We start from the raw sequence: 12,583 nt of genomic DNA on the forward strand, positions 1-12,583 counted from the left end.
GAACATCAAACATTCACTGCCCAGAGTGGTTTTATTTCTGTCCACTCAACCATTAAGCAAAATGAATGTCATACTTTGCCTCATTTTAGACAAAAGCAATATACCATGAAGTTTTTGCAATTATGGAAATATGTAAAGAATGTGCTATTAATGCATGTCAAATTGAGCAAACGTGGGTTAATATAGTCTACCATCAAAAAAGGCCAGCTAGTTTTTTCACTAGAAAATCTATGATTCTCGGGAAAATCAACTTTGAAGTTGGCCTTGGAGTTTTAGAATTTAAGATTTGAATCATCTCTAAATAATGCAGGCAATGTGTCCCCTTTGGGTTTGAATCATTTGTTTTGGAAATCATAAAAATTGTCAAACAATTGATTAAAAGTTAGAGTCAAACAAATTTATGTAACTGAATTTGGAATTTCCATTTTTGCAACAAATGAGTCAGATTTAACATTTGGCTTTTGATCACTTGGTAATGAGTCACTTGATTGGTACCCTTATGATCTCTAAATTAAAATTTGTAAATGAAATATGAGACTCTGAATATCCCCAAGGATTAGAAAAATGGCTTAGATGAATTCTATTTCATTGCCAAAATAAATAGATCCTTATGGAGAATAATTTAAAGTATTATTATTAGAAATAAGAAATCAAAATTATTTGCTTTCTAAAAATAACTTACCTGTGAGGTTTGAAATGTAGTGGCCCTTATTGACTTCATTATCTGCATCTACAATTTATGTGAAACTCTTACAGTGCAACTACACATATGGTTAGATACAGACTCTGTGATAGCCCCCGTTTTTTAATAGGAATTTTTATTGTGCCCTAGAGAGTGGCCCAATCATCATGTCTTCTGAATTCAGATTTTGACGAGAGGTCCTTCCCTTGGGCTGCCGATGAGAGCTGTCAATGATACTTCCCTATAAGGAACAAGCTATCTTGTCAGTGTCAGGCAGATGCTGCAATTTAAGCTTTGTCTAGTTAAAAATAGTCAGGATTCAACGTGCTCTTGAATTTTTTACTCTTTTTTGCAAATACCAAGAGATGTGATACCATTCTTAGAGACAGCTATATATCTAGGGTAATTTTATTAAGCTTTTTTTTTTCATATATAAGAGGATAAATTGTCCCCTAAAGCACTAAATACGTGATTTCCCTTTAGCTATTGTGGGGGTAGTTGTAGCCAAAGTAAAATAAAACAAACAAAAATAAACCTTTCCTTCCATTCTTACATTGCTTGTTGGCCCTCCAAAACATGCACAATTCAAAAACACATGAAAGAAGCTACAAGAGTTATTACTTTGCACATTACATTACACCAGAGTAATATCTTTCCAGATCTGGAGTTGCTATTACCTGGATTTGCTATTGCCTTCAAGGTGAGTACTGGACTTCCTGAAAATAGAAATAGAACACCTAACCTCAAATCTGTTGGGCCCAACCAAGGCCTGGACTACCTGTTCATGACTCAGTACAAGTCAGCTAGCTAATGGTCCTTGGTTTTCTCCCCTCTAAAAATGGAAATAATGCTTTCACACCAAATCCAAGAATAATGGCTATTTAGGAGCAGTTGTCAGAGAGAGGCCTTGCAAAAGGCTACCAAGCCAAACCAGCAAGGGAATCATAAATCCTTTCAGCAGAGGAGGCCCAGAGCCTCCGTGTTGACCGTCTTGGGAAACCAGGGCTTCTTCCCCTGGATGAATGAGAACCCTCACCTGTAGCATTAGCCAGACCAATGTGAACCTCACCTGTTCTATGTGGACCAATCATAGTCAAGTCAAGGGTACCAGGTGATTCACAATTGTGATGGGTGACGCTTTAGGGATTAATGGGGAGGAGGGGGCACTGGTGTATCCTTCAGGATCCTGGGCTGAACTACACTATTGGACCTTCCATAGAGTGGACCTGAGTCCCAGCGTGGCCCACAATATCAGAAGCCTCCTCCTCACAGATAATTCAAGTTTTATTTTTCTTTTCCTATATTGTTTCCAGATTACAGCAGCCTACAGCTGGGATATCTAAGGCTCTCAAGCATTTGGCCCTTGGGGGTGCAGGAGAAAAGGGGCTCATATTCATATGATAGACCTGCTCTTCAGTTTCAGGGTTAGTCTTTTCTCTTAAATGATGACGTAGGTGGAAGGGAGTTTGGAGCCTCTTTGGTGCTACCCATTTTTGGTTCCCTATACCCAGCATATTGAAAGAAGAATGCACAGTGAAGTTACTTCCAATTCCTTTTAGGTTAGGATTTTAAACAAGAAGATTGATTTTAGCAAGGTTCAGTCCAGATGTGGTTCCAAGGATAACATCAAACATTCTGCTGGGGGCGGACATGTAAGTAGAAGCTTCTGTTAGGAGCCGTCCTGATTGTGTGGAGCCATCTGCACAGCAGGCACTTTGTCTCCTTTCCTGCCTCCCTCCCAACATACTCCCCTCTTCTTGTTGCTGCTCCACACGTCCCCCTGGTTTGGGAGCTTGTCAGCCTTGCATTTTTGGTGATGGCCTTCCCATCCTTCCCTCTAAGCTCACTGGCAAATTTCTTGCTTTTGTAATGGGGTACACCATGGTTTTCGGGGAGATGGAAAACCCACTTCACTTGCCAATTTGTTTGCTGGCCTTTGGCTTCAAGGTATTTTCTCATGCTGTCTCTACTCCCCTGCAAAAGTCAGCTGTGCACACACTTTTCTAGCTCCATTTAAGTTACTCTTGAGGCAAAGACTGATGTACTTGAAAGTACCCGAACTGTATAATGTCAATAGTTTGTGCTTCATTATTCATGAGAGTTGGGATATCATTTGGAATAATACAAAACTGGTGAAGCATGGCTCATCTGTAATTCAGTGAAAAGATTCAAGTCCCAGTATACTCTGTCTTGATGGAATTTTTTCCTGTCTCTTAAATTGAGTGAAAATAATATCCTATGAGAGAAAGGGAAAGATGAATCCATGTTTCTTAAATGTAGTTGAGGAAGAGTTGAAACAGGCAAACTCAAGCTAAAGAAAGCATGGTTCTTTGTAAAATTAGAATAACAAAAAAGGCGAACTGGGTGACTCTCTATACTACAGATCCTGTCACCTAAACTTCAGATTCTGGCCATCTGTGACTCAAGTAATTTATAGATGATCAAATCCAGAATTCTCACCTATCAAGTAACTCTCGGTTCCTTGCTCCTCAACTGGGCAGAGATGGAGTCAAGCAGTGAAAAGAGAGGCAAGCAAGTGCCTTCTAGCAGGAGCTGTCACCTGATGTTCAAAGTAGCTCCACTGGGCGTGAAAATATGCCATGTGGGAGGACCACAGCAAGGTTTTCTGGGCTCTTTCCAGGGTGCAGGGCTAAGCCTCAGGCTCAGCATTTACACTGACAAGGTTGCCCTCCTTCCTGTTACCCTGACTGTAAGCGCACACCACGTGGTACTCTCACAGAAGCAATCTTGGCCCTAGTAAATAATTTGAGGGTATCAGAGGGTAGACCCAGCTGCCCTCTACTACGGGTGCTGCCGGTCAAAACACCTACATGGAAAAGGATAAATTGAGATAACTAATGATCTCTAAATTAAGTAGGGGAACGTCCAACCTCCAAAACAGTAGTCTGAAATTTTCCCCTAGAGAAGAATCACTTGTTCAAATGTGCAGATTCCCTGATGCCATTTCCAGTGTTCAATTAAGTAATTCCCATGTGTTTCTGATGCAAATGGACCAGGAACCACACTTGGAAAGCACTGTTTCAAATATTGGGAGATGAAATAATTTCAATAAGACACAAAGAAGTAAAACTGCTGTCATTTTATATTGATAATTTGGTGTGCAATAAAAATTCCATTTAGCCAAGACATGACAAAAGTATTTTAGAAAAGCATGTTTAGAGCTTTCTTCTTCTTGTTATCTTAAAGCAGTGTTGGGCTTCTTGTTTCTATGAGCAAAGTTGGTCACTTTTATGTAAAAATCACTTTTTAAAGAATAATTTCTCTCTTCACTTGGCTCTTTGCTTATGGAAAGGTTTGACACGATGTGGCTTCGTTCTCTGGGTGGAAGCTTGCCTTATGAATCCAGGTGTTTCTATCCCCTTGTGGCATGATCTGTTTTCTGCTAATATAATCTTCTATTCTAGGATTTTCCTTCACTTTGGTTTTTCTTTCCAACCAAACATGTGGGAGGATCTATGGAAGATTGTGTTTTCCCATTTGTGTGTATATGTTGTTGTATGTTGTGAGTTTGGATATGTTTCTAGATTTGACATATGATCTTGGGGGTTGTTTATGTCTAAACTATTTTAAGCACATTTTATGTGGTTCACACAGGTACAGATTGTCACCAAGAAGATAGACCTAAGCCACGTGACATCCAAATGCGGCTCTCTGAAAAACATCCGCCACAGGCCAGGTAAATCAGTACTTTTTAGTAGTCTGAGAGATATTAGATTGGATTCAAGAAATTGACAAGCAAAATTTGTGTTGCTGTGAAATATCTAATTGGAAGGACTTTTCCAAATCCTGATACTTCATGCTTTTATTAATAGAAATTTAAATTAGAAATTTCAAGGCATCTTCACTTGGACAAGTAAACTTAGTTACCACAAACAGGCCACATATCATAGGACATGTTAAAAATTAAAAGGTCCAAAAAAAAAAGAGGGAGAAAAAGACCAAAAAATAAAAATAAATAAATAAAAAGGTACATGAGATGCGTTCATCTCTGTGTACTCAACATGCATGTTGGAGCTCGTTGGAAATATATAGTCTATAAAATACATTGGGCCATGTATTTATACATAATACATGCACTGAAAGAAGCATTTCCAAAGATTTTTCAAGAAATTGTTTTTCTACATTATGTGAAAAAAGGATTGTGCTTAAGCAAAGCTGAAAAAATTAACTTTTCTGCTGAATTTCTCAGATCCAGGTCAATAAGTATTGTGAATCCTCAGAATGCAATGTTTCCCCCAACTTATTTGACCATGGACTTGTTTTTCTAGAACATCTCATAAGACTGATGCTCTAAGGTAGAATTTCTACTCATCTTGCTGGGGATTTTTCCCTCTTTAATTCCCTCTAATGTATTATGAGTCACTTTTTCTGAGTATCATGTATTATGTTTTTGCTAAATACCACCTCCATGCATATGTAAATAATGGACAACTGTCAAATTTGTAAATTTTCTTGAGAATATTTTGACACAGTTTATATATACCATTGAAGGACAAGAGGAAGCAATTGGTTTTAACCATCTATGCTTGGCATCTTAATTAAACCAGGTAATAGGTTATTCCCATTAATCATTGTCTCAAATGTTATCAAGACAAGGTATAAAAACAATTGAGCCCAGTGAGATTTCTGACCAGGAGATTATTAAGAAGAATTTATTAGTTGAAAAACAAAGGTAGATAGGATATGTTTCGAAATAGGTAAATGAATAGGAAACATATCTAGAAATCGGGCTTCTCTTTGTCAAAGGGTGTTCATAAGGCAAGTCAAGGAGTTAGAAACTACGAGTAAGGAATCTCCATTCCTGGTTTCAGAATTGCTACCCTGGAATTAGCTCTCTGTCATTTAGGAAACAGCAGGGATATGTTCCCATGTGGGTATCTTCACAAACCCCCATCTATTACTTAAGTCTACAAACATTTAGTTGACTTTGTACTGTGTCAACAGTATGACAGAAGTATTTGGCTACACTGCCTACTTTCTTCCAGAATACAAGAGACAATATTGGATTCTTTCATTCCAGACAGTAAGTATACATTTAGTTAAACTCACCTGGGGTCTTGATGCACAGAAAAATCTTATATAGATAAGAAAATATTCTGTGTATGTTTTACTGGTCATAAAAGGCTATTTTCATGGACTCACTCCCACCTTTTCCTAAATCTATCTCTTACTTCGTAATAAATGAACCAGATGACTAAGTTCATAAAGATGTATTAGCACAATGATCCTTGACAATAGCAAGCTTTTCACAAAGTTACTTTGGATTGTGGAATATCTAAGGAGAAAATAAAGGAAACAATTTGACACCTGGAGCCACAAATTGAAATATCCGGTCGTGTGGACTTCACTTTGGGACATATGAAGCTTGATCGGGATTATAGTCTTCTGCAGTTACTGCTCCTGATGGGGCCAGAATTTTTCAGAACCAAAAGCAGAGATGTCTGAATTCAAATGGGCTTCTCTAAGAGTTACATAAAAATACCTAGTAGGACTTCAACAGAAATAGACTTCTCAATCTTCCTTTTCTGAATATATTTTGGGTCAATGTTACATTGTTATTTTTTTCTCTCTCTCTCAAAATACAGTTCAAAAAAATTTTAACAAGGTTATATAGATACAATATATAACCATAAAAGAAAACTTGAAAAGACAATTTCTATCAGAGGCCACCAAAAAATAGAAAAGTAAGATCCTAAGAAAGTTGATCTCATGTAGCTGAAAGCTCAACATCTTCCAGACTCCAACCAATATAATTATGTTTTATGAATCACACTAATCCTGTAACAACCAACAAGTGAGACCCATGGGGCCAAGTAAAATGTTGGAAGGATAACACTCCTGCAGTTATGCATCTTTTGAGGGAAGGACAACTACATGTCTTCAGTAAGCATGAGTTAAATAACATCATGCACATCCTAAGCCTTCAGGAGGAGAATGAATGAATCTTCAAAATTTAATCCAGTAACACCATACAATTTCAAGGGACCCCTGGCCAGGTAATTGGGTGTTAATATAAATGTCCAGGTATCACATGAGAAAAACACCACAGGCCTAAGAGACCTGTAAAGTTTTAACAGACCTTTCTCTCATCTACAGAGATAAATAAGCAGCAAGAGTCCAAAATTGAAAAATCTTTTCCATGTTTCCATAGAGTCCCTCAGGTATTTTTCCCAAATCAAAATCCCAAGAGAGATGCAATGATAGTAGTGGGTCACATGGCTTACCACTGGCCTTCCAAAAAAATGCATAGAGCCAAAACCAAGTTAATAATGCAAGTCAAAGCTAATCTCTTAGGTGGAGACAGGTAAAGGTGTCTAATCCAGCTTCCTTCCAGGTCAAAGACATCAGCAGACAGGCTCAAGAACAAGCTAAAGGACGACAGATACCTACTCAATGTAGAACTCCTTACATTCATAAGCCTGAGAAAGGTGTGCAGAAATGGGGAGTGCCACAGAAGGGTGGCTCATGGCGCTCTCATCTATCAGCAGATCCTCGAGTTTCAGACTAATTAGCATTTAAGGAAATGGCATGGTCAAAACTCCATCTCAGTATTATCAGATCAAAGTCAGAGTCACATTGGTCCTATGGCATCTGGAAAAGAATGGGATCTCCTAAGAGTCTCTTCCTATCCCTCCATCTGCTAATTAAAATGGAAGCTCTTAAGCAACTTAGCCCCTGACTCCAGTTTCATCAGTCAAGCTCTCAATGCTGAAAATTGACAAATGGTAATATTACCCACATGCACTCCATTGCTAGCCTAATAGTTCTTTGAACAAGTGACCTATTACCATTAAGAAAAATAAAGAAGAGCTTCATTGCAATTTAATTTGCTCCCTTAGAAATAAGAGACTAAATGTGCCAAGTTTGAGAAAGGATACATATGATACTTTCATTGTGTTATTTTTAGAGTTTTTATCACACAGACAAGAAAAACCCTTCTGATATTTTAGGTTAGACATGAGTAGAAGAGAAAGGAATTAACGTGTAGAGCAATCCACGTAATGGTACAAAAAGGATGTCACTACCGTAGATGGTGTGGGGAAAATGGTATAGACTAGAAATTCTAAAAGATTCCTTTCACATCCATGGTCGGAGGGATAGTAGAGTTCATTAAGTTTGTCGTTTGCCATGGTCTACCTACTATAATCATTTTGGGGAACTAGTCACCACAAATATAAGATTTAATTTTAGCAAGGCATTTAAAAGCCTTTCTCCTCTCCTACACAGGTGGTGGGCGTGTGAAAATTGAGAGTGTGAAACTGGATTTCAAAGAAAAGGCCCAAGCTAAAGTTGGTTCACTGGACAATGCTCACCACGTACCTGGAGGTGGTAATGTCAAGGTAAGAAACAAGATCGTGAGCCGATCTTGCCTTTTAAAAAAAATCCTTCTGAAATACTCTTCATCAAAATGGGTCCCAAATTGAAGGCCTGGACATCTAGAAGTAGGGATGGTAGAGCTGAATAGAAGTGACATGAACATCAGCTCTGGGATATAGAGAAAGAGCTAAGCGACAGTTAAGATGCTTGAGTTAACGAGGACTGATGCTTGTCTTAAACAGATTGACAGCCAAAAGTTGAACTTCAGAGAGCATGCTAAGGCCCGTGTGGACCACGGGGCTGAGATCATTACGCAGTCCCCAGGCAGATCCAGCGTGGCATCCCCACGACGACTCAGCAACGTCTCCTCTTCTGGAAGCATCAACCTGCTCGAATCCCCCCAGCTTGCCACCCTGGCCGAGGATGTCACTGCCGCACTCGCTAAGCAGGGCTTGTGAATATTTCTCGTTTAGCATTGAAGTAATACTATTTAGGCATGAGCTCTTGGCAGGAGTGGGCTCTGAGCAGGTGTTATATTCATTCTTTACAAACCATAAAATAAATAATCTCATTCCCGAACTGTAGTAATTGTTACAATTTTATATTAAAAAAAAGAATAGTATATGCAGAACTTGACTTGATTTCCATTTGTAACAGGAAGATACTGGCTTTACATGAGTACAATTGGACAGTTATTTTTGCTCTGCTCTGTTTTGCATGGAGTATTATTATTTTAAAAATTGCATTTCTACCTTTCATGTGCCTGAAGGCTATCCACTACATCCTGAAAGGCCTTGTTAAAATCCAAGCTGCTCATTTCACTATTTTGTTGCTGGGTGAAAAGATAAAAAGCTGCCCATTGTAACTTATTACAGGTTAAATTAAATCAAGGAGTCTGATTGCAGGAAGGGAAGAGCATGTAAGAAATAAGTTTTTTTTAAAGCGTTATTTTGTATAAATGGGAAGAAAGATTCAATTAAGTTATTAACATTTGGGACCTGGATAATTATATCAGAGTATAAGTCAATCCAATAAATTATTTAACTAATTAAGAAATAGTTATGAAGCATTTGAGCTGTGGTTGAGGAAGTGATATAAAGTGCATCTCTTAGGAATGAAGCACTTTCATTAGGGTGGACTCGTGTCTGATTAGAACGTTGGTTGATCAGCTAGATTTGTGTACACACTACCAGTTTCACACCCCCTTTCCATCTGTTTGATACAGTATTATAGATATAAATATATATATATTTCTCTGTGGCCATTTGTGATACTTCCTCATATACTTGAATATTATACTTCCTTATTCACAGCATCTGTGTCTCCTGCACCCTTTGGTGTTGCAGTTTTAGGTATGTGAAAGTAGGTGTTAGCAGGGTTCTTTCCCTATTAAAAAAAAGTTTAAAAAGACAAAAAGTTTTAGCATGAAGTTGCTTTCTGTAACAACTCAAAGCTGTAACCCTGTTTTAGTGCCAGATACAAGTCTCTCCCGTGATGCTAGAAAAAATTTGTTTTTCTTTGCTTTCACCAACATGGAGTTTGTGGGGGTGGGTCCAGTTATACATAAAAGGGTTTACAGATTGTTGGTGTAAGATTATGGATTTATCTTATTTTGAATCACAGGATAGTTGGGGTTTTATTCCTGTAATCATTCATGAAACAGACTTCTTAAGATTTCTTTTTCTTTTTTTTTTCCATTTGCTAAAGTTGAAACTAACAGTGGGATTTGGGGGCATGTTATCCCATTCTTCCAAATAGTACCTGTTTATTAAATTATCTGACAGAAAATGTTTGACCTCCATACCCAAAGATCCCTTGATCAGAAGGGGGAAATACAGTATTTTGAGAAGCTATAGCTATAAAACATTGGAGATGCAGATATCTAAATCAGTTTTTTCATAACTCCAACATTGTACTCTGTAAAGGAACACTATTATTTATCAGTAGCTAATACCATTCTGACTTTAGATATGGTCTAGAAATCATAAATCTATTAATTCACTTTACAAATCATTCATCTTAGATTTATGAATAAGCAATGAAATAGTCAATAGCCTGAATAAGGCAGTGGGTTACCAGGCTAGATGGATGCTTTTTAGTATTTTATCTGTTCTTTTTCTTGCTCAGGGATGGTAGGCTGGATCTGAACAGTTAAAGGCAAATGGTCCAGTAGGCGTTTGATTCCTTTGAGCCAAATCAGTTCTCGAATATAAAGGAGGAAATGATGAACATGGACTGAGGCAACAAGCTAGTATAGTAGCATCTAAGAAAGAAGCCAAGGGATGCAAAGACAGAGACGCGGGTGCCATTTTATGGCCCGTTGGAAATTACAACCAATGCGACTTCCATAAAAGAAACTCTAGGAGCAAAAGTGCACCATTCATTCTCAACTAAGAGGTTTTACATAGGCAAACATTTCTGAAACTATCTATAGATCAGTTATTTTATAGGACAAAGATTTAGAAGTGACTGATTAGGACTGTGGATGTGTCTGTTTTCTGCCTAATTATTGCTGTGAGGTTTGACTTGTCCCATCTGGGCATTTTATTCATCAGCTTCCCTTGAAATGCACCAGAAAATAGAAGAAAGAATAGGAGTGTGGAGACTTACAGTATTTTCTTACGTGTTTGGTAGTGTTAGATAGTGATTAAAGCTGAAGTTAACAGCTGGTTAGAACAGTTTTAAACTGTGAAACAAGTATTTTTTTTCAAGCTGGTTTAAATTTTTTATAAGCATTATGAATAAGTAAACATGATCTACATATTAAAATTTTTTCTTACAAATACATGTCTAAAATAAAGATTATATAAAGTACCAAGTTATTAGATTTGACATTAAAACGAATGTTTACTTCAAATCACAGCAAAATTGTAATGAATACATGCCCTTGCTTTGTATGGAAATACAATTCTTTATAAAAAGTTAACAAAATGAACCTGATAATTTGTACAAGTAAAAGAAAGAAACACAGGCTAAATGTCTTCTTATGGGGCTAAGGGGTGGAACCCATCTTGCCTTTACACTCAAGATTAACGACACAAATTAAGCTTTTTGAACACCACTCTTGTGGGGACATCCATACGCTGATCTAGAAACTAAGGCTTCATAGTTCCAATTCTAGATCTATTAATGCCAGTTTCTCTCTGGCTTTAGCCTTTGAGAACCTGTTTAAGGAAACAAGTAATCCAGAGCTGTGAAGAGTTAAAAGGCCCACTCACTCTCTCTGGGTCACCTGCAACCAATAATTGGGTAGGTTACAATGATGCAGGAGAGATCCGAGTTCATGATGAGTCTCGAAGGCCATGTTCATTTAGGAACCAACTCTCTCTGGATTCTCCTGCTGAGTTCCAGCAGGGTGATGGGCTAAAATCCCACCCACAAGCAAGACACCTGTGTAACACTAACTAGGTATAGCTGAAGAAGGCTGAGGAGAGAACTTGGTTAAATGGAAAAATGTACTGATGGTAGCTGACCTTCTCCACACACTCATATAGTTATAGAGCAGGAAATGGGGTCATCAGCCAAAATATAATATCATGTCAATATTATTAAAGAAATAATCTCAATGTGGTTGATTCTGACATAGCTGCAAGTATAGTATTTTCTCCTATTTTTCATGCCACAGAAAGGAGGAAAATAAACTATTCATGGTCTAAGTGGCCAGAAAAGATAGATCCATGGCTTGGAAAGGCAAATTCTAGACATTCCTTCAAAGACTGATGTGCTAAAATCAGCATTGATGTTTGTTTTTTAACACCTAGGATTTTTAGCCTGGGTATGTAGGTTGAGGCCAAGTCCCTAGCAGGAAACAGCTTATTTTTAGACTCCTAAAATGTCAATCATGAAGATCTACTTCAACTTTAGCAAAAAGAAAAAAAAAATCAACAAAAAGTATACTCTGTATGCTGGGATTCCAAGGTTCCAACATGCCGCTGCAAATCTGTGGGGGGTTTCTTTCTTCTGATAATTCTAGAGCCTGTTACCATAGAAAGGCATTTCTTCAATGGCTGGTTGTAGTTAGTTCATGTTTTTCAAGCAAAATTTGAAAATGTATTTGTTGCTGTATAGTGATTGTTTTGCAAAATAAAGTTGCTTGTCACCTAACTGATAGTTTCAGATTGTTTCTTCTTCTCTGGAAAAAACCATGATATATAATATAATATGATCTAATCTAATCTAATATAAATTGCTCAATCCAACCAAAGAAAAATTATGAAGAGAAGGCTACAGATATCTGCTGAATGCCTACTATGTGTCAGGCCCTATCACTACTGTATTAGCAGGATGCTATCTGTTGCAAGTGACAGAAACTCGAATTGGCCTAAGCATAAAAGCAAATTTATTGGCTCAAGTATCCAACTAGGCAGGAGTATCTGCCTCAGGCAAGGATGTATCCAGGCACTCAAAAAATGTCATTTAGACTCTTTCTTGGGGCTTCCCTGGTGGCACAGTGGTTGGGAGCCCGCCTGCCAATGCAAGAGACACGGGTTTGAGCCCTGGTCCGGAAAGATCCCACGTGCCTTGGAGCAGCTGGGCCCCTGCACCACTACTACTGACCCTGAG

The 12,583-nt window shown here is 38.0% G+C and overlaps 1 protein-coding gene across 4 annotated transcripts in view; it reads left to right on the plus strand.

Annotated features, from left to right (window-relative positions):
- The window catches only part of MAP2 (microtubule associated protein 2), a 282,883-nt gene extending 270,759 nt beyond the window's left edge, over nucleotides 1-12,124 (plus strand). For all 4 annotated transcript variants that reach the window (XM_055089803.1, XM_055089812.1, XM_055089809.1 and 1 more), the window contains 4 exons: nucleotides 2,242-2,334; nucleotides 4,298-4,379; nucleotides 7,931-8,043; nucleotides 8,263-12,124. In XM_055089803.1, coding sequence (XP_054945778.1) covers nucleotides 2,242-2,334; nucleotides 4,298-4,379; nucleotides 7,931-8,043; nucleotides 8,263-8,478 — 504 coding nt within the window. In that variant the 3' untranslated portion in view covers nucleotides 8,479-12,124. The remainder of the gene's footprint in view (nucleotides 1-2,241; nucleotides 2,335-4,297; nucleotides 4,380-7,930; nucleotides 8,044-8,262) is intronic.
- Nucleotides 12,125-12,583: the final 459 nt, after the last annotated feature.

The sequence above is a fragment of the Physeter macrocephalus genome, chromosome 2, assembly GCF_002837175.3.
Source record: "Physeter macrocephalus isolate SW-GA chromosome 2, ASM283717v5, whole genome shotgun sequence".
NCBI lineage: Eukaryota > Metazoa > Chordata > Mammalia > Artiodactyla > Physeteridae > Physeter > Physeter macrocephalus.